Source organism: Stigmatopora argus, chromosome 11, assembly GCF_051989625.1.
Source record: "Stigmatopora argus isolate UIUO_Sarg chromosome 11, RoL_Sarg_1.0, whole genome shotgun sequence".
In the NCBI taxonomy this organism is placed as follows: domain Eukaryota; kingdom Metazoa; phylum Chordata; class Actinopteri; order Syngnathiformes; family Syngnathidae; genus Stigmatopora; species Stigmatopora argus.
In genome coordinates, this window is record NC_135397.1 from 1,545,001 (window position 1) to 1,571,993 (window position 26,993).

The 26,993-nt window shown below is 40.2% G+C and overlaps 1 protein-coding gene across 2 annotated transcripts in view; it reads right to left on the reverse strand.

Moving 5' to 3' along the window:
• Positions 1 to 26,993, reverse strand: part of arid5b (AT-rich interaction domain 5B) — a 79,344-nt gene that overhangs the window by 2,603 nt on the left and 49,748 nt on the right. Inside the window, exons 5-10 of one of the 2 annotated variants that reach the window (XM_077612600.1) lie at positions 19,702 to 19,829; positions 18,360 to 18,720; positions 15,427 to 15,479; positions 13,737 to 13,834; positions 6,847 to 7,045; positions 1 to 1,630 (exon numbers count right to left, since the gene is read on the reverse strand). The exon at positions 1 to 1,630 is cut by the window's left edge and continues 2,603 nt beyond it. In XM_077612600.1, the coding sequence (XP_077468726.1) occupies positions 1 to 1,630; positions 6,847 to 7,045; positions 13,737 to 13,834; positions 15,427 to 15,479; positions 18,360 to 18,720; positions 19,702 to 19,829 (2,469 nt within the window). The remainder of the gene's footprint in view (positions 1,631 to 6,846; positions 7,046 to 13,736; positions 13,835 to 15,426; positions 15,480 to 18,359; positions 18,721 to 19,701; positions 19,830 to 26,993) is intronic. The other variant, XM_077612601.1, reaches the window with a different exon arrangement.

Sequence of the window (26,993 nt, forward strand, 5' to 3'; positions counted from 1 at the left end):
AGGCGGCTCCGCCGGGGTGCCGGAACAAGTGGTGCGGGCCGGGGGCTGAGGCCAGGAGCTGCCGGTGAAGCATCATGGAGTGGAAGGCCAGGGGGGGCACCAGGGGGGACACCGCCGACTGGCTCTTCAGGTACTGCAGGCCGGGGTGCCGTTGAAGACCGTCCTGCGACACCAGGCCGCCGGGCGGGTACATGTTGGCGTAGAGGGGAGCGGCGCGGGCCAGGGCGTAGGCCGAGTGGCCCTTGTCCAGGTGGGCCACCGCGTGGGACGCCTCCTCCGCCTGGCATGGGCGGAGCTTCCTCTCCGGCGCCTCCTCGCCCTCGGGCTCCCCCACGAGTCGTTTGGCGGGCCGGACGAGGGACGACTCCAGCAGAGGTTTGGGACTCGGGTAGGGCGGGGAGGGTTCCCGCATGGGAGGCGAGGCTCGGCACCCCTTGGGGACGTGCGCCATGGGGTAAGGGAGGGCGCAGAAGGACGCTTTGGAGAGCCTCTGAGAAAGCGCCTTGGAGAGGCTGAAGTCCCTAGGTCCGTCGTCGGCGTCTCCGGTCCGCGCTTCGTCGCTGTAGTGCGAGCGGTACGCCAGGCCTTCCTTCTCCAGGCCGCAGCAGACAAAACCTTGCTCCCCGTCGCGGTCCCGGGAGAAGGGCTCCGCCCGCTCGCCGTTGACGTAGCCGCCCATTTGGTCCCGGCTCAGGCAGTGCTCCGTTTGGCGGTACAGGCTGTGCAGGTGCGGGGACGAGTAACAGTCGCCGGCGGCGAAGCCGCGGGAACGCAGGAGTTTTTCCGAGATCTTGTCGGCGGCGCCGTCGCGCTCCCGCGTCCTGGGGAGAAAGGGCTGCCACGGGGCGCCCACGGGAGACGGCGCCGGCGCCGGATCGCGCGGTGGCTTGCTGCTCTGCGCGTGCTGGATGACCGACGGCCTGAAGACGGGCGCCGCCTCCGGGACGCCGTCGTGGACGTGCCGCCTGGGGGGTTCCTCCTCACCTCTCCATTTTTCTCCGTCTCTTTCAGACGCCGGCGGGGGCCGGAACGACGACGCGAAGCAGAAGGACGTGGACTCGCAGGCTTGGGAGAGGAGCTTCTTTTTGGCCAGCGGCGACATGACGCCCTGGCCCGTCTTGCAGTAGGCGGCGGCCATTTGCGACGGAGCGTCTCTCTGGATGGCGGCGTAGTCGTCCTTCTCCGGGAAGGGGTCGCCGCCGGACTCTACGGACCGCCGATCTTGTTTGCACGCCGACGGCACCCTGGCCGCCCTTCCTCCGCCGTGACTCTCCGAGGGCTCGTCGCGCCCGGGGGGTTTGTTCTGGTCCCGGAGGTGAGGCGGGTAGGTGCTTCTGGCCACGGGGTGGACCTCGGTCTTGGCGGCCTGAAGGACCTCGCTGATCTTCCGCCACTCGGGCTGGGCTCCGGGATGGAGGGGCCGGGGGGCCAACGGCGCCAGCGGTGCCCTGCCGGACTCCGCCTCCTTGAAGCAGAGCGGCGCCACCGCCGGCGACTCCCCCGCCAGCGACTCCTCTTCCTTCAGCGTGACCTGAAGCTCCTCCTCTTCCTCCTCCTCCTCCTCCTCGATGACGATGGGCTCGTCCACGGCCGGGACCTCTGGCTTTGCGCTCACTTCTGCCTTGGAGTCCTGCGGAGGAGACAATGATTATCGTCGGCATCAAGGACTTGTTACTGCTGCCTTCTAGTAAACTGAAAAATTAAAATATGAAAAAGAGCCTAACTATACTATGTCGTTTTTTAAGGGAAAAAAGCCTTACTATACTATGTCATTTTTTAAGAAGAAAAAAAGCCTTACTATACTATCGTTTTTTAAGAAAAAAAAGCCTTACTATACTATGTCATTTTTTTAAAGAAAAAAAAGCCCTACTATACTATGTCATTTTTAAAAAAAAAAGCCTAACTATACTATGTCGTTTAAGAAAAAAAGCCTTACAAATACTATGTCGTTTTTAAGAAAAAAAAGCCTTACTATACTATGTCATTTTTTAAGAAAAAAAGCCCTACTATACTATGTCATTTAAAAAAAAAAGCCTAACTATACTATGTCGTTTAAGAAAAAAAGCCTTACAAATACTATGTCGTTTTTAAGAAAAAAAAAGCCTTACTATACTATGTCGTTTTTTAAGAAAAAAAGCCTTACTATACTATGTCGTTTTTTAAGAAAAAAAGCCTTACTATACTATGTCGTTTTTTAAGAAAAAAAGCCTTACTATACTAAGTCGTTTTTAAGATAAAAAGCCTTACTATACTATGTCGTTTTTTTTTAAATAAAAAAGCCTTACTATACTATGTCAATTTTTAAGAAAAAAAGCCTTACTATACTATGTCGTTTTTTAAGAAAAAAAGCCTTACTATACTAAGTCGTTTTTAAGATAAAAAGCCTTACTATACTATGTCGTTTTTTTTTTTAATAAAAAAGCCTTACTATACTATGTCGTTTTTTAAGAAAAAAAAAGCCCTACTATACTATGTCATTTAAAAAAAAAAGCCTTACTATACTATGTCGTTTTTTAAGGGGAAAAAAGCCTTACTATACTGTCGGGTTTTTTTTTTTTTTACAAAAAAAGCCTTTCTATACTATGTTGTTTTTTAAAGAGCAAAGCCTTACTATACTATACATATTTCCTTAAATAAAAGCACCAAATGACCATGTATAGGCGGGCCGCCTCGTGGTGTAGTGGGTCAGTCATCTGCCTGCGACGTGGGTGTCGAGGGTTCACGTCCCGGTGTCGCCAGTCAACGACTGTATGGCGTCGGCAGTCGGCCGCAGGCCGACTGTCGAACGCCACCAGGAACCCCCCCCCCCCCCCCCAACTGTCTTCCGGTCAGCCGAAGGCTGACCGGAATATAATTGTTTTGCTGAAAAAAATGGCTAAGTCTTTATTTTAAAGAAAAAAGGTTCATCCATATACTGAACTACATAGTGTAGTGATCAGTCAAACGACAGCGGGATTCGAACCCCCAACTGCCCGCATGACAGTCAGGTGAACAAACCTCTGCGCCATGAAGTGGCTACACTTTACTTTGTCATTATTGGAAAGTCTTGACTACACACAGTTGTTTCTATTTAAGGGAAAAATGTTTCCTGACCGGGATTCGAACCCCCAACTGCCCGCATGACAGTCAGGTGAACAAACCTCTGCGCTATGAAGTGGCTACACTTTACTTTGTCATTATTGGAAAGTCTTGACTACACACAGTTGTTTCTATTTAAGGGAAAAATGTTTCCCGACCGGGATTCGAACCGCCAACTGCCCGCATGACAGTCAGGTGAACAAACCTCTGCGCCACAGTGTCCCCACTTTACCAGCAAGCAACAATGCACAATATAGAAAATGGGTGAACAATTTTCTATTTAAAAAGAAAGAAGCCTTACTATACTGTCTTTTTTTAAATGAAAAAGCCTTACTATACTGTGTCGTTTTTTAAAGAAAAAAGCCTTACTATACTATGTCGTTTTTTAAGAAAAAAAGCCTTACTATACTATGTCGTTTTTTTTAGTAAAAAAGCCTTACTTTACTATGTTGTTTTTTTAGTAAAAAAAGCCTTACTATACTGTGTCGTTTTTTTAAAGAAAAAAAAGCCTTACTATATTATGTTGTTTTTTACGAAAAAAAAAAGCCTTACTATACTATGTCGTTTTTTAAGAAAAAAAGCCTTACTATACTATGTCGTTTTTTAAGAAAAAAAGCCTTACTATATTATGTTGTTTTTTACTAAGAAAAAGCCTATAATATGTCGTTTTGTAAGAAAAAAAGCCTTACTATACTATGTCTTTTTAAAGAAAAAAGCCTTACTATACTATGTTGTTCTTATAGAAAACAAGCTTTACTATACTATGTCGTTTTTTTAAGAAAAAAAGCCTTACTATACTATGTCGTTTTTTAAGAAAAAAGCCTTACTATACTATGTCTTTTTTAAAGAAAAAAGCCTTACTATACTATGTCGTTTTTATAGAAAACAAGCTTTACTATACTAGGTCGTTTTTTAAGAAAAAAAAAAGCCTTAATATACTATGCCGTTTTAATAGAAAAAAAGCTTTACTATACTATGTTGTTTTTTTAGTAAAAAAGCCTTACTATACTGTGTCGTTTTTTTTAAAGAAAAAAAAAGCCTTACTATATTATGTTGTTTTTTACGAAAAAAAAGCCTTACTATACTATGTTGTTTTTTACGAAAAAAAAGCCTTACTATACTATGTCGTTTTTATAGAAAACAAGCTTTACTATACTATGTCGTTTTTTAAGAAAAAAAGCCTCACTATACCATGTCATTTTTTTTACAAAAAAGCCTTACTATACTATGTCGTTTTTTTAAGAAAAAAGCCATGCTATACTATGTCGTTTTTTAAGAAAAAAAAGCCTTAATATACTATGTTGTTTTTTAAGAAAAAAAGCCTTACTATACTATGTCTTTTTTAAAGAAAAAAGCTTTACTATACTGTCTTTTTTTAAGAAAAAAAGCCTTACTATACTATGTTGTTTTTTAAGAAAAAAGCCATGCTATACTATGTCGTTTTTTTTTAAAGAAAAAAAGCCTTACTATACTATGTTGTTTTTTTAAAGAAAAAAAGCCTTCCTATACTATGTCGTTTTTTTAAAGGAAAAAAGCCTTACTATACTATGTCGTTTTTTAAGAGGCTTACTATACTATGTCGTTTTTTAAGAGAAAGACCCTTACCATACTATGTCGTTTTTTAATAAAAAAGCCTTACTATACTGTGTCGTTTTTTTAAAGAAAAAAAAGCCTTACTATAGTCATTTTTAAGAGAAAAAAGCCTTACTATACTATGTCATTTTTTTAAAGAAAAAAAGCCTTACTATACTATGTCGTTTTTTAATTTAAAAAAGCCTTACTATACTGTGTCGTTTTTTAAGAAAAAAAAGCCTTACTATATTATGTTGTTTTTTTTAAGAAAAAAGCCTTACTATGTCGTTTAAGAAAAAAGCCTTACTATACTATGTCGTTTTTTAAGAAAAAAAGCCTTACTATACTATGTCGTTTTTTAAAGAAAAAAGCCTTACTATACTATGTCGTTTTTTATGAAAATAAGCCTTACTATACTATGTCGTTTTTTATGAAAATAAGCCTTACTATACTATGTCGTTTTTTAAGAAAAAATGCCTTACTATAATATGTCGTTTTTTATGAAAATAAGCCTTACTATACTATGTCGTTTTTTATGAAAAAAAGCCTTACTATACTATGTCGTTTTTTAAGAAAAAAAGCCTTACTATACTATGTCGTTTTTTAAGAAAAAAATCCTTACTATACTATGTCGTTTTTTAAGAAAATAAGCCTTACTATACTATGTCGTTTTTAATGAAATTAAAACTTACTATACTATGTCGTTTTTTTTTTAAGAAAAAAGCTTTACTATACTATGTCGTTTTTTTTAAGGAAAAAAAAAAGCCTTACTATACTATGTCGTTTTCTGAGAAAAAAAGCCTTACTATACTATGTTGTTGTTTTTTTTAAGAAAAAAATCCTTACTATACTATGTCGTTTAAGAAAAAAAGCCTTACTATACTATGTCGTTTTTTATGAAAATAAGCCTTACTATACTATGTCGTTTTTTAAGAAAAAATGCCTTACTATAATATGTCGTTTTTTATGAAAATAAGCCTTACTATACTATGTCATTTTTATAGAAAAAAAAAGCCTTACTATACTATGTCGTTTTTTAAAGAAAAAAGCCTGACTATGTTGTTTTTTAAGAAAAAAAGCCTTACTATACTATGTCATTTTTTAAGAAAAAAAGCCTTACTATACTATGTCGTTTTCTAAGAAAAAAAGCCTTACTATACTATGTTGTTGTTTTTTTTTAAGAAAAAAAGCCTTACTATACTATGTGGTTTTTTTTTAAGAAAAAAGCCTTACTATGTCGTTTTTTAAGAAAAAATGCCTTACTATAGTATAACGTTTTTTAAGAAAAAAGCCTTACTATACTATGTCGTTTTTTAAGAAAAAAGCCTTACTATATACTATGTCGTTTTTTAAGAAAAAAAGCCTTACTATACTATGTTGTTTTTTTTTTTAAAGAAAAAAATCCTTACTATACTATGTCGTTTTTTAAGAAAAAAAGCCTTATTATACTATGTCGTTTTTTATGAAAATAAGCCTTACTATACTATGTCGTTTTTTAAGAAAAAAAGCCTTACTATACTATGTCGTTTTTTAAGAAAAAAAGCCTTACTATACTATGTCGTTTTTTAAGAAAATAAGCCTTACTATACTATGTCGTTTTTTTATGAAATTAAGCCTTACTATACTATGTCGTTTTTTTTAAAGAAAAAAGCCTTACTATACTATGTCGTTTTTTAAGAAAAAAAGCCTTACTATACTATGTCGTTTTTTAAGAAAAAAAGCCTTACTATACTATGTCGTTTTTTAAGAAAATTTAGGTCTTTTGCCGATTAAACGTAGCTTATGGAGAAGCACCATCAATTTCGTCACACGCAGTTTCTGCGTGTGATGACAAGTAGGCTTTTTTGTGTTGTGGTAATGACGACATGGCCTATGTCCGATTATTATTATTATGTCGTTTTTTTATGAAATTAAGCCTTACTATACTATGTCGTTTTTTTTAAAGAAAAAAGCCTTACTATACTATGTCGTTTTTTAAGAAAAAAAGCCTTACTATACTATGTCGTTTTTATAGAAAAAAAGCTTTACTATACTATGTCGTTTTTTTTAAGGAAAAAAAAAAGCCTTACTATACTATGTTGTTTTTTAAGAAAAAAAAGCCTTACTATACATGGTCGTTTTTTTTTGTAAGTGTCTTAGCCATAATACCAGTGGACTTCCCATTGGGCGGCTAAGCCCGCTAACCCACCCACTCACCTGAGATTGCCGCTGAGTCGCCGCCATCTCCCCGCGGTCCTTCCGGACCGTCTTGACGCCGCTCGGGACCTTGACTTTCTTGACCCCGGCGACGCCTTTGACCTTGGCGGGCGGGGCCTTCTCGTGGTTACGGGGTTTGCTCAGGGGGAGGGGCTTGTCTTGCTCGCCTTTCAAGTGCCTCTCATAGGGGAGGAGAAGTCTGTGAGGGAGGGGCAGAGGGAGGAGCTATTTTTCCCGACCAAATAAGTCACATGATTGGAAATTTGCACTTTTACATCAACAAATAAATACATTCATTTAAAAAAAAAAAAGTTGAAGCTGATGCCAATTAGAATAAAAGGCACGGTATGTGATGACTCAACTCCATTTTTATGCTGTAGTGGAAAAAAACAGGGTATAAAATGATCATAACTGTAATTATAAATCATGTAAAAACAAAAGCAGATTTTGAGTACGCTGTTGGCTGCGGTTTGTGAAATGAGCTGCGGCTTGTTTTAATACCTGGCATGCAAGAAGTAATCCGATTGTAATGACACCACGTTAGGGGAAATCCACTCGCACATGAATGCCAAAAAATGTGTGTGTGTGTGTGTTTGTGTGTGTTTGTGTGTGTTAGCCCCTGTTGAGACAGCACACCACTATTATTTGAACCTTGAGGGGGAAAAAAATTCGGTGCTTTTCCTGGACGTGATGAGGCGGGGCCATTTTTTTCTTTCAAATGCAATATGCCAATATGATTCATCACTTGGTGTTTGTTTAATGTTTTGTTTTGTTTTTCAACGGGCGGAATTCCGCTCGACCGGGAATATTTTGGGGGGATCTGCTATTTCACGTCCTGACATTCTCCGAATAAATTCAAAGTTACGATGAGACGTTTTTATGGCTTCATTAAAAAAAAAACAAAGTGGCCCTGAGGTGCAAAACAATTTTACATCTACCAAAAACATTTTTTACATAAAAAAAAAATCTTATAATAGTCGACACCAGAAGTGGAATAACTTTCACATCCGTCAGTAACCAATCAACAGGGTACTAAACCTTTCCTTTTCCATCTTCAAATGTAAAAATATGTCAAATTCTTTTACACTTTCAGGGCCACCGGGAAAAAAAAAAAAGGTTTTCTTGTTCCTGAAAAAAACTGAGCTTGAGTGGGAATGTTTGTGTTATTTTCCTTTCTGAACAAAAAGCGCTGGCAGCAAAAAAAAAAAAAGAAAAAAGAAAAGAAAAGAAAGCACATTGCATCCAGCTGCTCTGGCGGGGTGCCGACCCCAAGCCAAAAAAGGAAATGTACTATTAAATGTGACTTATTGGAAAGACGAGGCCAGGGAATGACAAGTTAATGAAGAGGAACAACAACAACGCAAGCCGACTTAAAAAGCAGTTTGTTTTCTATTATTATCATTATTATTTCTATTAGGAATTCAGAGTCAAATCGCTGCAAACGTGGAATTTGTCCCAAAATATGTATCGAGGGTGTGTGTGGGAATGAAGTTGGCCAGGGGTCAACGTTAAAGGAATGTCAATATGGGGTGAAGGGGATTATGTCCGGGTTGACTGAGAAATGGAAGGAATATGTATGCTGGAATAGAAATACTTCCAAATGGAAAAGAGCAACGTGCTATTCTGGTCAGGAATAAAACAAGCAGTGTTAGGAAATTTGCATTGTGGGAAAGATTATTTTTGCTCCAGCTTAAAATACTACAAGATGTTGATAATCCATTCTGATGTCACGCTCAGCCCACATGGAAATAGCAAAGGGGAATAAAAAAGGGGAATAAAATAAGGGGAATAAAAAAGGGGAGTAAAAAAGGGGCGTCGTTCAAATTGATCGTTTGATTACTGCCAGCCCTCCTTGTCAAATTGGAGTGGACGTTTTTTGCCGTTAATGGCAGCCAATGAGGTAATAGTTGGAAAAAAATACATGATTGAAATATTGCTGCAGGTTAAAATGAATTGGAAGTCTATTGTACTCAATGGGAGCCAGTGAGTTAATGTTAAAAAAAGAAATACATTTTTATTATTATTATCATTTTTATTTTTTATCCGATACTTGATCACATAATCGGGGCACGCCTCTAATTTACCATTTTTAAGAATGAACGGAGACATGCAAAAAAAAAAAGGTGTCACTCCCAGCCATGACCACGCGGGGGCGCTCTGCGCTTTGGTCGAAGGAGGAATTTCATGAAGCGGCACCAGCTACATTTTTACGAGGTCAATAAACACTTAACTTCCTCTCAAGCCAATTTATCAGCCGCCTCTTGTTTGAGCGTCCGCGTTTTCCGCGTCGATAACGAGCGGCGACGAATACGCGCGGGAAGTTGCGGTCGGGAGAACGCAACGGCCAAGAAATATAGCCGCGTCAGGCGCACGCTAATCCGACAAGGCCATCAGACCTGAAGAAGAAAAAAAATGCATTCTTTCAGAAAAATCCATAATAGTTCGTTTGGTAAACGTTTGGTATTACAGCAACGGGCGTTCGCGCGGGGAACCGAGGGGAAAAAAAGGGGGGTGCCGGGGCCCCGAATCGCAAAATGTGTGGAAAAAGCCCGCAGGCTGTTCCACTTCCACAACCGTCCTCCGCCATCTGCGCCCTAAATTCATTTGAGCCGCTGTTGTGCGTTTAGATCGCAGGAACGAGCGCGCTACAGGTCGCTGACAAGACGGGTTGTGTGTATGTGTGTGGGGGGGGGGGGGACCGGTCGCCAGTCAGCCGTAGGACAAACGGGCAGAAAGCCAGACGGCGATTCGCACTAGCAATAACACCGGGAATTGAGCCCACGCCCATTGGAGAATCTGTCAATACAGAGTCCTGATCCCATAGTGATGGGGGAAAAAAATTACATAAAGAGTACAGTAATTCCTCGATTATCGCGTCTTCACTTATCACAAATTTGCTACTTAGCAATATTTTTTCCACTGTTAGTAATTTTTTTAAAAAATTTTAAAGTTCATAAAAATGTGAAAATCCACGCTGAAATTCGTAAGCGGAAGCCACTCTTGCTACTAAGACTCAGCGCTGGAAAAAAAAGGGATAATGCCCGGCCATGTCTGGTCCATATAGACTGCGATATTCGAGGGATTACTGCGATATTCGAGGGATTACTAATTTGAAATATTCTCGCCCTATAAAAGAGTACCGTATTTTCACGACTATAAGGCGCACATAAGTCTTAAATTTCCTCCAAAATAGACAGGGCGCCTTATAATCCAGTGCGCTTTATATATGGACCAATACTAAAATTGTTATCACGATCAAATCAAATAAATCAGTCGATAGTGTACACCATCTCTCACAACTACGGCAAGCAGCCCCCGACCGACTACTATTTTCTCCGTAGAAAAAGTACTGCGCAGTGACTGCTGGGATATGTAGTTCTTTTGTCAATACACCCAATGGATTGTGGCCTGGACATCGGCATCAACACAGCTTTACGAAGACCCGCAGTTCCGGTTATCGAGGGTGACGAGGGCGCCGAGCCAGCGCCGCCGCGTCCTAATCATGCTGAAACTGCTGCTTTTGGAGGTCAAACTGTTACATGAACCAAAGACGTCCTTAAATGGCATCTCGCCCGACCGACAACTGCGTCTTTCTTGCCTCACGACCGGCTAACACAATCCAAACGGCAAGGAAGATTGCCTCTAATAGTCTTTTCCTGTCAAACAGCAAAACAAAACACACACACACACACACACGTACACGTACACGCACACAATGTACTATCTGCAGTACGGCAAGGACGAAGCAAAGAGATGCTGACGAGCGCAAGATAGCACTGAATAACATCTGCGCTCGCGCCGGACGCCCCATTAAGATTCGTGGCGAGCGGCGAGCGAACGTCGTCGTCGGGGATACAAAGAGCGAGCGAGCGAGCGAGCGAAGCTTTGGCGACGCTCGCCCGGCGAGTCGATAAACCATCTCGGCGCGGGAAGGCATTTTACGCGCCCGATGATCCGCGCTCTTGCTTTGAAATCGTAAAATGGCTGGGAACGGCTTGGCGCGTCGCCATGGCAACAAAGCGTCCCGGTCGGCCCGGTGACACGAGCGAGAGAGCGAACGAGAGAGCGCCATTGGACGGTAAAAACAACAAGATTAAAAATGTACGAGCCGTTAAAAGGCGCTGGCTGACCTGTATGGAAAAAAAAAAAAAAAAAAGAGGCCAGACTATTTCAAGGTGACGAACGCCATCTTTTTCATGACCTCATTTTGAATTCCGAGCGCCGCCTAACAGCTCGTCTCGGGGAAGCGTTTTCTATTTTTTTCCTTTTTTTCTCCCCCGGAATAAATATCATTAAAGCGCCGCGAGTCGCCTCGGCTTATTGATTTATTTCTAATGAATGAGCCGTTCAGTGAGGAGGGGGCGGGGCACAATTAGACCAGTTTACCCATTCGCCGTTAAGCCGCGTTAGCGCTACGTTAGCGCCACGACACAGAGTAAATCCGTCGACTCGGACGTCTTCTTTTTTTATGATTTGAAAGGGAGTTATTAGGTAAAATGGACTTTTTAATGGAGTGTACTTAGTTGGTTCTGTGCAAGGCTTGTCCAGCCTTTGGAGTGTGAAATTGAACAACCCAGTCAATCTTTTAGCAAAGTGCTTATGTGGCAAAATGTGTCCGTGCGCAAGCCTCTCCCAAGTTTTGCAAGATTGTCCTTTCCTTTCCGCATCCCGATAGATCGCTAAATAGTGAAAGGATGTGTTGTGTTTCATTTTAATTGCCTGCAAGTAGTAGCATTATATGCAAACGCACAAGTACCGCATTGGCCCGAATATAAGACGACTCTCTTTTTTTCAAAACTCAAGTTTGACTTTATGAACACCTGATTCAATTTTTGTACTGAAAATAATGACCGTACCTTATATGAAACAAATAATAACAATATATGGGGGAGAAAGGCATGTTATTTTGCCTCGTTCAAAACAATGCAAAATCTGTCTATCTATATGTGAATATTTAAAAATTAAAGTGCCATCACATTTGTAAACGAATAGCTTCTGCTTTTTAAAATGTAAATGATTCAATCTACTGTAATAAAACAAGAAAATTGCAATGAATGCATTAACCATTAAAGTGTTCAGTATTCGCCTTCACAGGTGTCAAAGTGGCGGCCCGGGGGCCAAATCTGGCCCGCCACATTATTTTGTGTGGCCCGAGAAAGTAAATCATTAGTGCCGACTTTCTGTTTTAGGATCAAATTAAAATGAAGAGTATAGATGTATATTATATTTCCTGATTTTCCCCCTTTTAAATCAATAATTGTAATTTTTTAATCATTTTTTCTGTGTTTTTAGTTCAAAAATCATTTTGTAAAATCTAAAAATATATAAAAATATTTTCTGTTTTCCACTTTAATATGGAACATAATGATTAAAAGAGATTTTACTTTACTAAGAAAAAAAAAGCTCAAATGAACATTGTTTTATATCTATTAAAAAAATGGAATAGTTAGGGCATTTGATCCAGTTCTTTTAATCCATTTATTTTAAAAAATCTAAATAATATATCTAAAATGGTCCGGCCCACATCAAATCGAGTTGAGGTTAATGCGGCCCGCGAACCAACCCGAGTCTGACACCCTTGCTTAAAATGATATCTGGCGCCATCTAGCGTTGTGAATGGGTATAATGTCTATAACCCGAATGTAAGACGACCAAGTTTTTTTCAGTCTTATTTCAATGCAAAAAACAGTCTTTTATTCGGGCCAATACGGTAAGCAAAAAAAGGGGAACTGTAATTCATGCCAGTTTTAGTCAGAATATTTACTGAAAATCTTACTCAACAGATTTCCTTTGCACAAATTGTTCACTATTTTTTCCTCTTTATTCGTTGCTGATCCACTCCAATTGTGTGCAAGCAATTTCTGCTGTTTGGACAAAGGCCACGGTGCAAAAATGTGATTAAAAGACCTTGCGAGCGAAAAGAAGCCAACACGGCATCAAAGCCAAACGTCTCATTTGGAGAAAAGCGGGAATTTTGTGCGCCGGCCAGAATACGGCTACGGCTGAATCGTCTTTGCGTGTGGGCTAATGATCAAAGGTGGAAGCAAAGACACCTCCGCCGAACGAGCTCATTCATCACGCGAACGGCGGCCGGCGGACGGGCTAATTGCCCTCCGAGCGCTAGCCCGTACGCCGTCTCCATCGGGCGACATTTGTTTGCCGGCCGGGCTAATTCAAGCGGGCTAATTGCCCTTGGAGCGGCGTGTGGTACGCTAGCTCATCGTGTTGTAAATTGGGCGACATTTTGTGTCACGACAACGCTAGTTTGTGTTCACGCAAACCTTTAAATTGCCAAAATTGATGCTACTTCCTGTTCACGTAAAGTCAAATTAGGTCGTACATAACTTTAATCTTGCAATCTGATATTGTTACAGTAGTGCTACTTTATACAAATTCTTCACATATTTTCATCCCAAAAAATTGTCTTTTCATTGTCAAATACATAATTCGGAATTAGTTTTCCCTTTAAATGTTGCCCATTTAGAGCAGCAGTACATTGTCCTCCTTATTATTGAATTATTACCTGTAATTAGCGCTTGGAGAATTATCCGTCTTCTACCGTAACGTTTGGACGACAAAGCGCAACCCGCAAATTTGTCAAGACGCAACTTCTTAATCCCACGCGGGTGTCCAATTTGGGATTATAACTCCAAAAATGAGCTCATGCGAATTAGCAGCGCAAAAAAAAAAGATCCGCAAAAGCGACTCTAATCATCCGATGAATTCAAAGCGGATAAACGCCAGCGCCTTTGATGACGGAAATACATTCCAGTTCAGTTTGAGACGGATGTTATACAATTTATGGCTAATCATTGCACCTTTTAGCACGCAATACGTATTTTTATTGGTCGTGGCGACGATGCGGGTGCGCGAAACGGGCGAAAACCAACCTCTCGTAGTGGCGTCGCGTGCAGGTGGCGGCGCTGGTGCTGCTGGGGTTGCCGCCCAGCTCGTCGTACACGTGCTTCCATTGGCGGCGGACCGTGATCTGTCGGGCGAAGATGGACAATTATGAAGGAAAATGAGGGGGAAAAAAGCGAGAGTGACATCATGGCTCGGGGAAGGAATGAATGACTCATCGAATTTCAAACTCTTCATCTCATCATAAAGTCACTTTTTCCTGTCGGGCTTTGATTTGGAATTACGTCATGCACACATGGACTTGATGGCGGCGCGTGTCAAACCACAGATTACGGCGCCGTTCAAGTCTCCGATGTAGTCGTGTGTGAGGGTGTAGCGCACGGGTGTCAAAGTGGTGGCCCGGGGGGCCAAATCTGGCCCGACGCATCATTTTGTGCGGCCCGGGAAAGTCAATCATGAGTGCCGACTTTCTATTTTAGGATCAAATTCAAATGAAGATATAGATGTATATTATATTTCCTGATTTTCCCCCTTTTAAATCAATAATTGTCATTTTTTGATCAATTTTTTTCTGTGTTTTTAGTTCAAAAATCATTTTGTAAAATCTAAAAAAATATTTAAAAAAAGTTAAAATAGACATTGTTTTAGATCTATAAAAAATGAATATTCAGGGCTTTTAATCCAGTTTTTTTTAATCCATTCATAAAAAAATCTAAATATTATATCTAAAATGGTCCGGCCCACATAAAATCGAGTTGACGTTAATGCAGCCCGCGAAGCAACCATAGTCTGACACCCTTGTTATAGATGTATATTATATTTCCTAATTTTCCCCTTATTAAATCAATAATTGCAATTTTTTATCCATTTTTTCTTTTGGTGTTTTTAGGTCAAAAAGCATTTTGTAAAATCTAAAAATAAATATATAAAATTTTTCGGTTTTCCACTTTAATATTGAATATAATTTTTTTTTTTTTTTTAAATCCATTTGAAATGAAAAACAAATGATTATTAGATGTTTTCCCTTACTAAGAAAAAAAAGTTCAAATAAACAGTTTGAAATCTATAAAAAAACAGAATATTTAGGGCTTTTGATCTAGTTCTTATAATCCAATTTAAAAAAAATCTATAAATATTATATCTAAAATAGTCCGGCCCACATGAAATCGAGTTGATGTTATTGCGGTCCGCGAACCAACCCGAGTTTGACACCCTTGGTGTAGCGGATGGAACGTTTTCCTGACGTGGACGGCGTGGGATCGATTCCCATGTCGGCAGGGACCGGCTCCGGCACCCCCGTGACACTGACCGGCGTTCAAAATGAATGAATTGAGGTTATTATTCCAATTCTACGTGGCATTTTGTTGTTGTTTTCTAAATAAGTACAAGGTGTGGGAAAGAACAAATTCAATGTGAAATATTTTTAACCCAACGCCGCCATGTCGAACAGGAAAAGAGGCTTTTAAAACGACTTCCTGTTTCAATGACATCATCACCTCATTCTAAAATCCGGTTAATGTGTAAGTGTGTGTGTGTGTTATGGTATACGCTTGCCTAGAAGTGTGTTATTTTTCAAAAACAGCATCAGTTTGCTGGTGTCACCTTCTTGAAAAGTCAGTCAAAGGAAAGGGAAGGAAAGGGGGGAGTGTGGGGGAGTGTGGGGGAGGTTGGGGGAGGAAGGATAAGGGTTATTATGCGAGCACATATGCAAACACTTACCAGCTCATATCCTCCAAGCTTCTGAGCCGCTTGAAACATGGTCCAAAGGTTGACTGCGAACGACAAGTGAGCTCATCACATTTTCATGGCGTGCTGCTATACAATGACAACAGCGCTAAATGTCCAAATCCACCAAAATTCATTATACCCCATTCAAAGTCATTTTCCATTTCAACGTGACACGAAACAGTTGCTCACGACAAGTAAATAATGACGTCATACGTCAACTGAAAACGTTTGTCCTTGATTTTGGATTAAATAAAAAAAATTCCCCCTCCAGATTTCCAATTTACATATTTTTTCCCCTCTGTGCATTATTTGGTGAAAAAAGGTATGTATTAGTCATATGAATTAACAATAACTGAAAAAGGACAGACTGTAATTTGACCACTAAACATTTTGATTTGCTCGCCGTGACATCACTGTTTAACATTTTTATTTGTGGAGCCAATCAAAACCTAAAAAAAAAACAGGAAGGCCGGGGGGGAGAAATCCATCAAAATTCAATCTGTGCTTACACAAAGCCTTGCATTTGTCAAAATGACATTTTCCTATCTGCGCCTTTGACAGCATTGATTTTTTTCCCTTTTTTTTTTTCCCTTTCCTCCTCGCCGCGGCGGTTACAATAACAAAAGCGGCGTGGCGGTTGCTTCCGCGGTTGAAGCGTTGTCTATTTAAGCGGCTTGTTATGCGTCGCCTGTAATTACCACGTCGCCGCCAACGTGACCCGCGCTTACCGGTGCGAGGGATCGAACCCCCGGTATTTTGGTTACGGTGTCGTTGGCATTCGCTGGCCAATTAGGAAAGCGCGAAGCCACGAATGGCGGTCTCGTCGCGCGAGAATTTCGGATCTTTGTTACAATTTCACTGGGATTTTGTCTATGGAAGTTTCGGATAATGGCGGCGGTCGTTTAGGGATGCCGCGGTGAAGGGAAACGGCGGCGGCCATCTTGGACGGAGGGGTGAAGCCCTTTTGAGGCGCTCGTTGACAGCGATGAGAAATGGGATCGATTGGAAATTGTGGGGATTGTTTTCTGAGACAACTTTCAGTATTGATCGATGTAAACATTGATTTTTTGGTAGCGTGTAATTATTTACCAGTTTTGACCCATTTTAGAGCGAGTGACCTTTTTTGAGCCTTTGAAAAAACTAAAAATAAAAATAAAAACACGCATGCAACTGGAAAAGGTCCAAAACCCCACAGGGATCAACCCTTGATTTCAGACCTGCGAGGCGGACATGCGAACCACTCGGCCACTGGACTGCCCAGATCACTAATGTAATTTATATATATATATATATTTTTTTCTAAATAAATGTAGAGGTTAATACAATGCTAACAAAACGAAAGTAGCTAAATAAAAATCAAAAGGCGCACTGATTCCTATGTATTCCATTATTTTCCATCATATATTTATCGCATAATTTGCTGTCCTACTGCCCTGATCACTAATGTAATTTATATACATTTTTTTTCAAATAAATGTAGAGGTTAATACAATGCTAACAAAACTAAAGTAGCTAAATAAAAATCAAAAGGCGCACTGATTCCTATGTATTCAATTATTTTCCATCATATATATATCGCATAATTTGCTGTCCTACTGCCCTGATCACTAATGTAATTTATATATATATATATATATATATATATATATATATATATATATATATATATATATATATATATATATATATATATTCAAATAAATGTAGAGGTTAATACAATGCTAACAAAACGAAAGTAGCTAAATAATAACAGAATGGCGCACTGATTCCTATGTATTAAATTATTTTCCATCATATATATCGCATAATTTGCTGTCCTTTGGAAAATAACGTGTCCGCCGACAGATTATTGGAAAATTTCAGCTTGAACACGTTCCGTCGGCAGGTTATTGAAAAGATTCCGCCATCTGATCTGCGCGCCAGATTTTGAGAGATCTGAGCTCCGACATATTCACTGCGTTAAAGGCCCCGCCACCAAGGGCGAAAAAAAAAACATCCAAAAAAAAACCCGAACATTAACAGTGTTTGACTCAAGTTGTAACGATTGAGCGGACGAGTCAAAATGACAAACGAGCCGTGTCGGAATCGGTCGGAGGTAAATCAGTGGGAGGAAGCTAACAAGGCGAAGGAATATCAATGAGCCATCTGTTGCTCGGCTAAACTGCGTTCAAGCCAAAACGTTTGTCACCGTGGCTGGAAATCCGGCCCGGCATCTGGAGGCGAGCGAGGAAGACTTCCGCCATTAATTAACCTTCTTTTATATTTGATCATTTCCTCTTTAAAACAAGCGTCATCTTAGGTCAGAGTCACACAAGCTTCTTACAGTAATCCCTCAAATATCGCGGTTCATGTGGACCAGACATGGCCGCGATAATGGAATAATTACCAAGTGCGGTCACCCCTATTATAAAAAAATAAAAATAACCCAGTCCTAGTAGCAAGAGTGGATTATGCTTACGAGTTTTAGCGCGCATTTTCACATTTTTATGAACTTCAAAAATATATATATTTTTGGGGGGTTAAAAATATATATATATTTTTTTGGTTAATATATATATATATATATATATATATATATATATATATATAGGTGTAATTTATTATTATTTTTTTAACCAATTTTTATTTTAAATTTTTTTTACCCCAAAAATATTTTTTTTAACCCCCCCAAAAAATATATTTTTTAAGTTCAAATATATATATATATATACTACTTTGCGTTTTTTCTGCTATTAATTAGTTTAAATATATATTTTTTTTTTAACCCCAAAATATATATATATATATATTTTTAAACTAATTAATAGCAGAAAAAAATCGCAAAGTAGTGAATCCGCGATAATCGAGGGATTACTGTATTCTTTGCTGGGTGCGATTTTCATTGTAAAAAAAATGGCGATTTATTCCAGAATAATTAAACTCACTTTGTTTGAAGCCCAGGAAGGGGATCCTCTCGATAGGCGTGTCCCTCTTCTTCATGTACTTGTAGAGCTCCACCAGGAAGGCCTGCTCGTCTTCTCGACTTTCCTCTTCCTCTTCCTCCTCCTCTTCCTCCTCGGCCACTTCCTCCACGGTGGCCTCCTGCTCCTCGGGCTCCTCCTCCTCCTCCTCTTTTTGCTCCTCCTCCAAGGGCGACGGGTAGGCGTTCTCCTCCTGCTCGCTCCTCTCCTCCGCCGACTCCACGGCTCGCTCCTTTTCCGGTTTTCTGCCGAGACCGGCGCCGGTTTTGTGTTTGGCGCTGGAGCCCAGCTTGCCGTTGGCTAACGCTCTGCAGCTCGTCTTGACCTACGAGGAGGGTCGGTCGAGTTTAGGGGGCGGGCGGTCGGACCACGTACACGTTCAATATGCGGCATATTGCTTACCATCAAAATGCAAATTTGAAGAAAAAAAAAAGTTTGTTTTCATGCATTTTCTCCCCCAAAAATGGCTAGTGGCGCTAATGCTAATTGTATGAGGTCTTAGATATACATTTGCATTTTTCTTTGAATGTGCACTTCAAAAAAAATACGCGCTGCCGCATTTGAAATTGCTGCCATTTCTTTGATAAAATGTTTGGATATTTTATTTATTGCAACTCATAGCAAAAAATATCCATACATTTGATAAGAAGGAATTTTACATAGTAGTAAATTCATTTGGATTTCTACACTTGATTGTTTCTTATATTTACCATATCATTGTTTGTACTGCAGAACTTAAAATTGTTGTCTTTTTTTTCAATAAAAATTTGGATAAGTGCTTTATTGCGAAATACACAAATAAATATTAATATCTGTATTCAAATACGTGTTTGTATTTGATTAAATAGTTGGCCAATTATTTATTTTATTTTTTTCCATGTTTAAATAACTGTTAAAAGATAAAGAATGAATAAAATGTATTTAATTTTTTTTTGAGTAGTATTTGGAGTATTAGAAGGAAAAAAGTTGATATTGATATTGACCTCGTCTCGTTTGTAATTTTGCTCATTTCAACATTGGTTTATTTGAGCAAATTATGATCAGGATCAATGAAATAACTATTCAATAGCGCTTTTTTTTTACACATTTTCACGCATGGACTTTTTTCCACGTGAATTGCGATCGATGCGGCTCCTCTCGGGCGGAGCAGATTAGCCGCAGATTAGCGCCCGAGACGTGATTGCTCTCATCGATTGGGCAGGAGAAGGTCGTCGGGATAATGGTTGGAAGAAGGAATTAAAAAAGAAAAGCGAGTGTGCCCCCTAGTTTTCCATAGTAAAGGAACTATGACAAAGGCGTATTTTACCTTGTGATTTTTGGTCTCCGGGCTATTGAGGTAGTGAGCCGTCCCCGAGTCCCTCCTCTGCGAGATGGACAACTTCTTCTTGCGGGGGCGTCCCTTCAAATTGGGAGCTGCGGGCCAAAGTGGGACAGCTGTTTCAAAAAGGCGCCTTGTTAAAGAAAAGGCCGAAGTATTCATCGTCATTTCTCCAGCCAAATGTCTTTCATCAACCCAATGCTAATAGAGCTATCAAAATATTATCATCATATAAAAGGTTGATTTTAACCAAAGAAGCGAGATTTTTTTTTCAATTGTGCAGCGGTATAATAAGGTTTGCATTTTACATGAACTACAGCAAATAAACTTGCTCACGCAATGCAATAAATTGAGATTTTAGTTTTGATTTTTTGCATATTTACTTTTTTTTACTGCAAGGTTTATTTCAATGGACTCCATATAAATCTAGAAAGAATAGAAAATAGGCTGTATAGGTTCATATTTTGCATTACACCGATGGATACACTCATCATCATCCTCATTCTCATCCTCGTCATCCTCACCATCATCATCATCATCATCATCCTCATCATCCTCCTCATCATCATCATCATCCTCCTCATCATCATCCTCCTCATCATCATCGTCCTCATCATCATCATCATCCTCATCATCATCATCCTCCTCCTCCTCATCATCCTCCTCCTCCTCATCATCATCCTCCTCCTCATCATCATCCTCCTCCTCATCATCATCCTCCTCCTCATCACCATCCTCCTCCTCATGATCCTCCTCATCATCCTCCTCATCCTCCTCCTCATCATCCTCATCATCATCCTCATCATCCTCATATCCATCATCCTCATATTCATCATCCTCATATTCATCCTCATATTCATCATCATCCTCATCCTCATCCTCACCATCCTCATCATCCTCACCATCCTCACCATCCTCATCATCCTCATCATCCTCACCATCCTCACCATCCTATGACACATTATTGTGTATTATTTTTCTCCATTTGTTATTGTTTCTCTCCCATTAAAAAGTAAAATAAAACAAGGCTGGTCCATCAACATTGCCCAATAGCTGGAGTAAGTCAGACGCAGTCACCGTGGCAACGGCAGTGCTCCTATTTTTACACGGACGCCGTTTGTTTGGATCACTTTTGCTTGTAAAATGAAAAGAAAATCAACATTTTACATAGTGCCGCTCATTCTTTTGACAGGAAAAAAAGCAGGCCAAACAATGGAGGGAACGCTCTCGAATTTCCGCTCCGCTAATCGCAAACACGTGAACCTTCCCCTCCGTTTACGAGACGTCATTGCTCAGTTCACATTACAAACGGGCCCAATCAAACCCTGCCAACTTCCCGTTGGCGTGCACGCCCACATTGGCGTCACGTAACATTTTGGCACGGCAAGAGACACTTATTTCCGACGTATTTCAGGTGGCACGGGCAGCGGTATCACGTGACGGTGGGCGGAAAGAAAATAAAAAATAAAAGACAACCACCTGCCTCGTTATTTCTGGGCTCGTTTGATTGACACCCAGAGACGCTAATCTTTAGCCGTCTCGCTGATTAAAATCCACCACGACGTAAAACCGATGTTGTTTAGAGGCGGGCCTAACTTGCAGATGCTTATTTGTCGTGTTAAAAGCCAAGGAGGCGACCAATCCGAGCAAATTTGCAAAAGGTATAGAAAAAAGGAGTAAAATAAGGTTCCAAACAAGCTGTTTTAAAAAAAACGTCTTTTACATGAACATATACAGCAAATAAACGTGGTCACCCAACGCAATAAATTGAGACTTTAGTTGCGATTTGTGACATTCACTTTTTTACTACAAGGTTTATTTCAAGTGTCGATATAAATAACACTTGAGGCCCCCCGGTCCCCAAAAACATAATAATAATTTATATAATAATTATAATAATAATATCAAAGCTCGTTTGGGTAGATGGAACAATACGTTAATTGGCTGACCATCCAAAATGTGCAACTCGTAATTAATTACAGCGGCGTTAGGCGCCAAGTCTTGTTTTTGGGCCCCCCGCCGCCGACGCCCCCGCTGAGCGGCGTTACGTAAGCGGGCCTCTGTGTTCTCGTTTGTTTCCGTAGGAGAAGCATTACGCCACGTAACGAGGCCAGGTATTGATCCAGCGAGACAAAAACAGCTCCGAAAGCGAGCCCGCCGTCCGTCCGTGTTGTTGCGTAAGGACGCCCGACCGCCGGCCCGTTGATTGGCGGCTGAAAAGAAGCCGGTAAATAAATAGGTAATAAATAAGTTAGGAAAGAAAGAAAGAAAGAAAGAAAGAAAGAAAGAAAGAAAGAAATATATATATATATATATATATATATATATATATATATATATATATATATATATATATATATACACACATACACACATATATACACATATATACACATATATACATATACATATATATATATATACATATATGTATATATATACACACATATGTATATATATATACATATATACACATATACATATATATACACATATATACACATATATACACATATATACATATATACACATATATATACACACATACACATATATACATACATACATATATACATACATATATACATACATATATACATACATATATACATACATATATATATATACATACATATACATACATATATATACATATATATATATATATACACATATATACATACACATATACATATATACACATACACACATTTATACATACACATACATACACATACATACACATACATACACATACATACATATATATACACATAGTTGTACATGTATACATATATACATATTGCATTATTATTATTATTATTATTTTTGCATTATGGCTGGCAGACTTTGAAGGTCACATGACCCCAGTTTCTATAAACCACTGGCTAATTCAATTAGCTGACCTTCCCCCCGACGCTAAATGTTTTTGGAAAAAGTCTCAGCGGTCGACGGAACACGCCGACTCTCTCGCTCCGCGGCCGACTGGGCCGTTCCGTTTTCCGTGCGACCTTGCCGTGCCGCCTTTCCGCCGCCATTCGCCATTTTGGCTCAAACCATCAGAAACGGCGGTGTCAAGTTGGCCTTTATTATGAAAGTCATCTGGGAGGGCCAGCCAGAAAAAAAATAACAATAATACGCTGATGTGTGCGTGTGTTTGGGGGGGGCGTCGTGTGTTCTTAATTCATTAGTTGTGCGCCGTTGTGCGCTGTTGTGCGCGCTCCCCTGGGCTGCGGTGGAGCGGGAGGGAAAAAAGAAACATTATGCTTTCATCAGATCAAATGAAGCAAAACTGCGGCGTTCCAGGAAGAGCCAATTAAGGCCTTCAAAGAACTTTATTATTGCCACAGATTAAAAAATCATTCTCATCTGATTCATTGGCGCTCGCCGTGCCTGCGCCAGTGCGCCCGAGATGAGCGTGTGCGTTTCTCAAGCGTTTCCTTCCCTTAGACAAAAGCTTATTTATGGGACGGCTTCGAACGCAAAAAAATGCGCTTCATAAGTCCAATTTGAATGTGGTGGTTCCAGGAATTCCTGTCAGGCACCAATAGGTGGCGGCATTTTCCCCCAGGTATGTTGAAGGGAGGGAAGACCGGTCTTATGATGGTAATCTTAACCCACATTTGACCGAGCGACGCAGTGGCCGAGGAATGCGTGTCGGATTAATAATAGCGGCCTGGCGTTTGGCCGAGCCGTGCGATTACGCAACGCTCTTGAGGGCTCAAGTATGGCGGGACGCCAAAAAAAATTCTGATCGAGGAACTCGGGTCGCCGGCTCGTAAAGTTTTTGACAGTCGATTTGACTTTGACTTGATGGTTACGTGTCCGTTCTTGACCGTTCCCGACTCCTACACGAGGCTAACGGTATTTATTCGAGTATAACGCGCACCCATAATTTGTGACTAAAAATTGGTATACATTTTTTTTCACTTTTTCTCAGCTGACATCAAAAATTGCACGAGTACTACTGGTAACTGCTAAATGCTGAACACGTGAAAAAACAATCACAACATAGGGTACAGAAACCTGGTAAAACAAACTGCCAATATGAGCACAAAAATGGAATTTACAATTTTAAAACGTTTAAGTCTACTTCTTCATCATAATATTCAAAATTTTTCAACGTCTGATTCATCATCATCAAACTAACCAAACATTTGATTCCATTTTTTTTTTTTAAATGTGAGCACCAGCCAATAGAATGGGCTCTAGTGCGCCATCTGCTGGACAAAGATAGGTGGTGCATCTCCCATTATAACGGCTGTCGAGGTGACTTTTTCACCGGGATTCGTGTATAACGCGACCTTTGCTTCAGTGTTTTGGTACAAAATTTTGCGCATTCTACACGAATAAATACGGTACTTTCTAAAGACAGAAATATTTGGCTTCGATTTACACCAACCACAAAGCACCACGGTACAAAAACCCACGCGTGGCCAAATCCGATACCCCAAAAATAATCGCCGATTCCGAGTATCGAATCGTCACGTCTCTGTTCAACTCGCCGATAAGTAAAAAATGCTAATGCGCCCCCCGGAGGCGTTTCCGAGAAAAACAAACACGGCGGAATGGTGTTAAAACGTCACGTCACGTAAGGCGTCGCATTTGCTAAAACGGGATCACCTTCAAAACCTCTCGCATATCATTGATGCCGACAGACTGCGGCGAGCGCTCAGTGGGACGGCGGGCTTGAAAGGAAGATTTCAATTTGGCTTTTGGAAAGTGCCGGCATAGAAGAGGGTGGGCTACGCGGGGAAGAGGGTGGGCTACGCAAAAGGGAGCCCTGGATAAGCTTCAAGGCTTATCCTATTCATTACTGGCGGAGAAAGAGCCAGCAAAAAAAAAAATCTCGCTATCGACCTATAAATAAATGAATGGCGGGATAAACACGTCAATAAAACATATGTATTCTAATAGATCACGCTCTAGTTACACTTGATGGGATGGTGGCGACCCGACCAACCCAATCGACGGGACTCCATCAAAAAAAGCGGCACCACGGAGGCTATAAATAACAATCACGGCCGCCATAAAATAGGCCAAAGCGTCTCCCGTCTTCACGTTTGCCTTTTTTTATGGTGCCCCGTGGGGGTGCTTATTTATAATTCATTATGAAAAGACGCATTTTTACGGCTAAACAAGCTTCCGACGGCTCATCCGGTAATCGGCGGCGCGTTAGCGGGCGCTTCGGAAAGGGCCGTAAAACGCCGGGATGCGTTTTTGCGCCGTCGTTTAAACGCGTCGGTCACTTTGATGGCGTCACTGCGATCCTTTTTTACAGCTTTTGAGGAAATTTAAGGCTGTGCTATTTTGATAGGCTTTCAAAAAAATGAAATAACGTGATAGGATGGAATTTTTAGACCCGATTTTACCTCTGCGAGGCAATTAACCTCAAACGAGCCTCAGATGTTGCTAAAAATACCCACAAGCAGTGAGCTCGCGCTAACAGGAATCGGAGGAAAATAGTCATATAAACGTGATTATTTTAAATATAAGCCTGTTCTTGCATCAGTCTCGATGTCACCCAGAACTCATTATCGACGCTAATCCTGAATTGTTCCGTCAGAATGTTAACGAGTTGAAAGAAATATTGGTGAAGCTAAATAAAAAAAGTTTGTTTTTAATGTCAACTGCTCATTGGTCGCTCCACATGTCAAAGGATATTCAAAAATATTATATATATATCCATGACTGAAAAAAATAACATCATTCTTCTTCACGTTTTGACTCCTCGGCTCATTTAAGTGACAAGCTCCCTCTAGGGTTAAAGATGAGAACTGCAATATAAGCTGAATTCCAACTTCAAGATTCAATGAGATTTTAAAATCCCGCTTTCGATGCGAACATTAAGCGCAGTCGTGTTTTTATTATTTTTATTAACAACTGCTCATGTCAAAGGTATCAAAATATTCCAAAATATTATTTATTTATATATATATATATATATATATATATATATATATATATATATATATATATATATATATATATATATACACGACTGAAAAAAAATGACATTTTTCTTCACGTTTTGACTCCTCAGCTCATTTAAGTGACAAGCTCCCTCTAGGGTTAAAGATGAGAACTACAATCTAAGCTGAATTCAAATCCCGCTTTCGATGCTAACATGAAGCACAATCCTGTTTTTTTTTTAATAATCGTAAAACAGGCAAAAATGAGTCATGTCATCTGATTGGATCCGCTTTAGACTTTTTGCGCAAGATGATCCAGAAGCAATATGAATCTCAAACATGAAAAGCAACAAAAAAAAAGCCAGCAAAAACCCAAACGTGACTCACTGCCAAAGAATGTTTGGCGGCGACTGCGCTGGTAATTGTTTGATTAAGGGGAAACACAACGACGCGTTTGTTTTTGTTTTGGCAATGATATCTTGTTAAAAGACCATTACACAGATTTTTAAAAAAAAAGATATGATGATATCGTTCATCTATGACACACGTGCATATTTTCATCCGCCTAATAAGAATTTATGTTGAGAAGGGCGAGCCTTGTGGAAAGAATGACATCATCCCCTTAAGTTCTTGTGGAGCAGGAGTCCATGTTTTAGTTTATTTATTTTTTTATTTTAGAGGGGGATGTGATCTCAGAAATGTGAAACACGGCCATGTTTTCCTGTTTTTTTTCTTCCTTCTGGCGCATTCTAGATTGACGAAAGCCAAAGCGTCTACAGGTTGTTTTTCATCCCGCCAACGGCGACAATATTAATCTTTAAAGCAATAAGAGGTCCTTTACTCCGACTCCCTCTTCGCTGGAGACTCGGCGGGTCCGATTGGTCCGATATCCTCGCTTAATAAAAGCAAAAGCGCAATGAGTTTTCAGACAAATAAATATATCCAGTCATGTGATTGTCTGGCTTACACGTGTTGGTTTAAGACCACGTGAGGATACTTTTTGGGGAAGAATCCAAGAATCCGAGCATTTGGGGGAATGCGGAAAAGTTTTGCTTGGATAATATGTCCTGCGCGAGTTTGAAATTCTTTGGGTTTGCACGGACTGAGCGCAAAGATCCTGTCTTGTTGTTTTTGTAGGGGTATTTACTTGTTTTGGTACGGTCCTGCCTCGGGTCTGTATTTCCTATATTGACTTTTTTTTATCATAGTTCTTTCTGCATCCTGGTGTACCGTATTTTCTCACATATTAGCCGCCTCCACGTATAAGCCGCACCCTTAAAATTGTTGAATTTGAAAATTTATCTGGTATAAGACGCCCCCTGATTCATAATTTTTACCTCGATATTTATGGTTTTAATAGGGAGTACT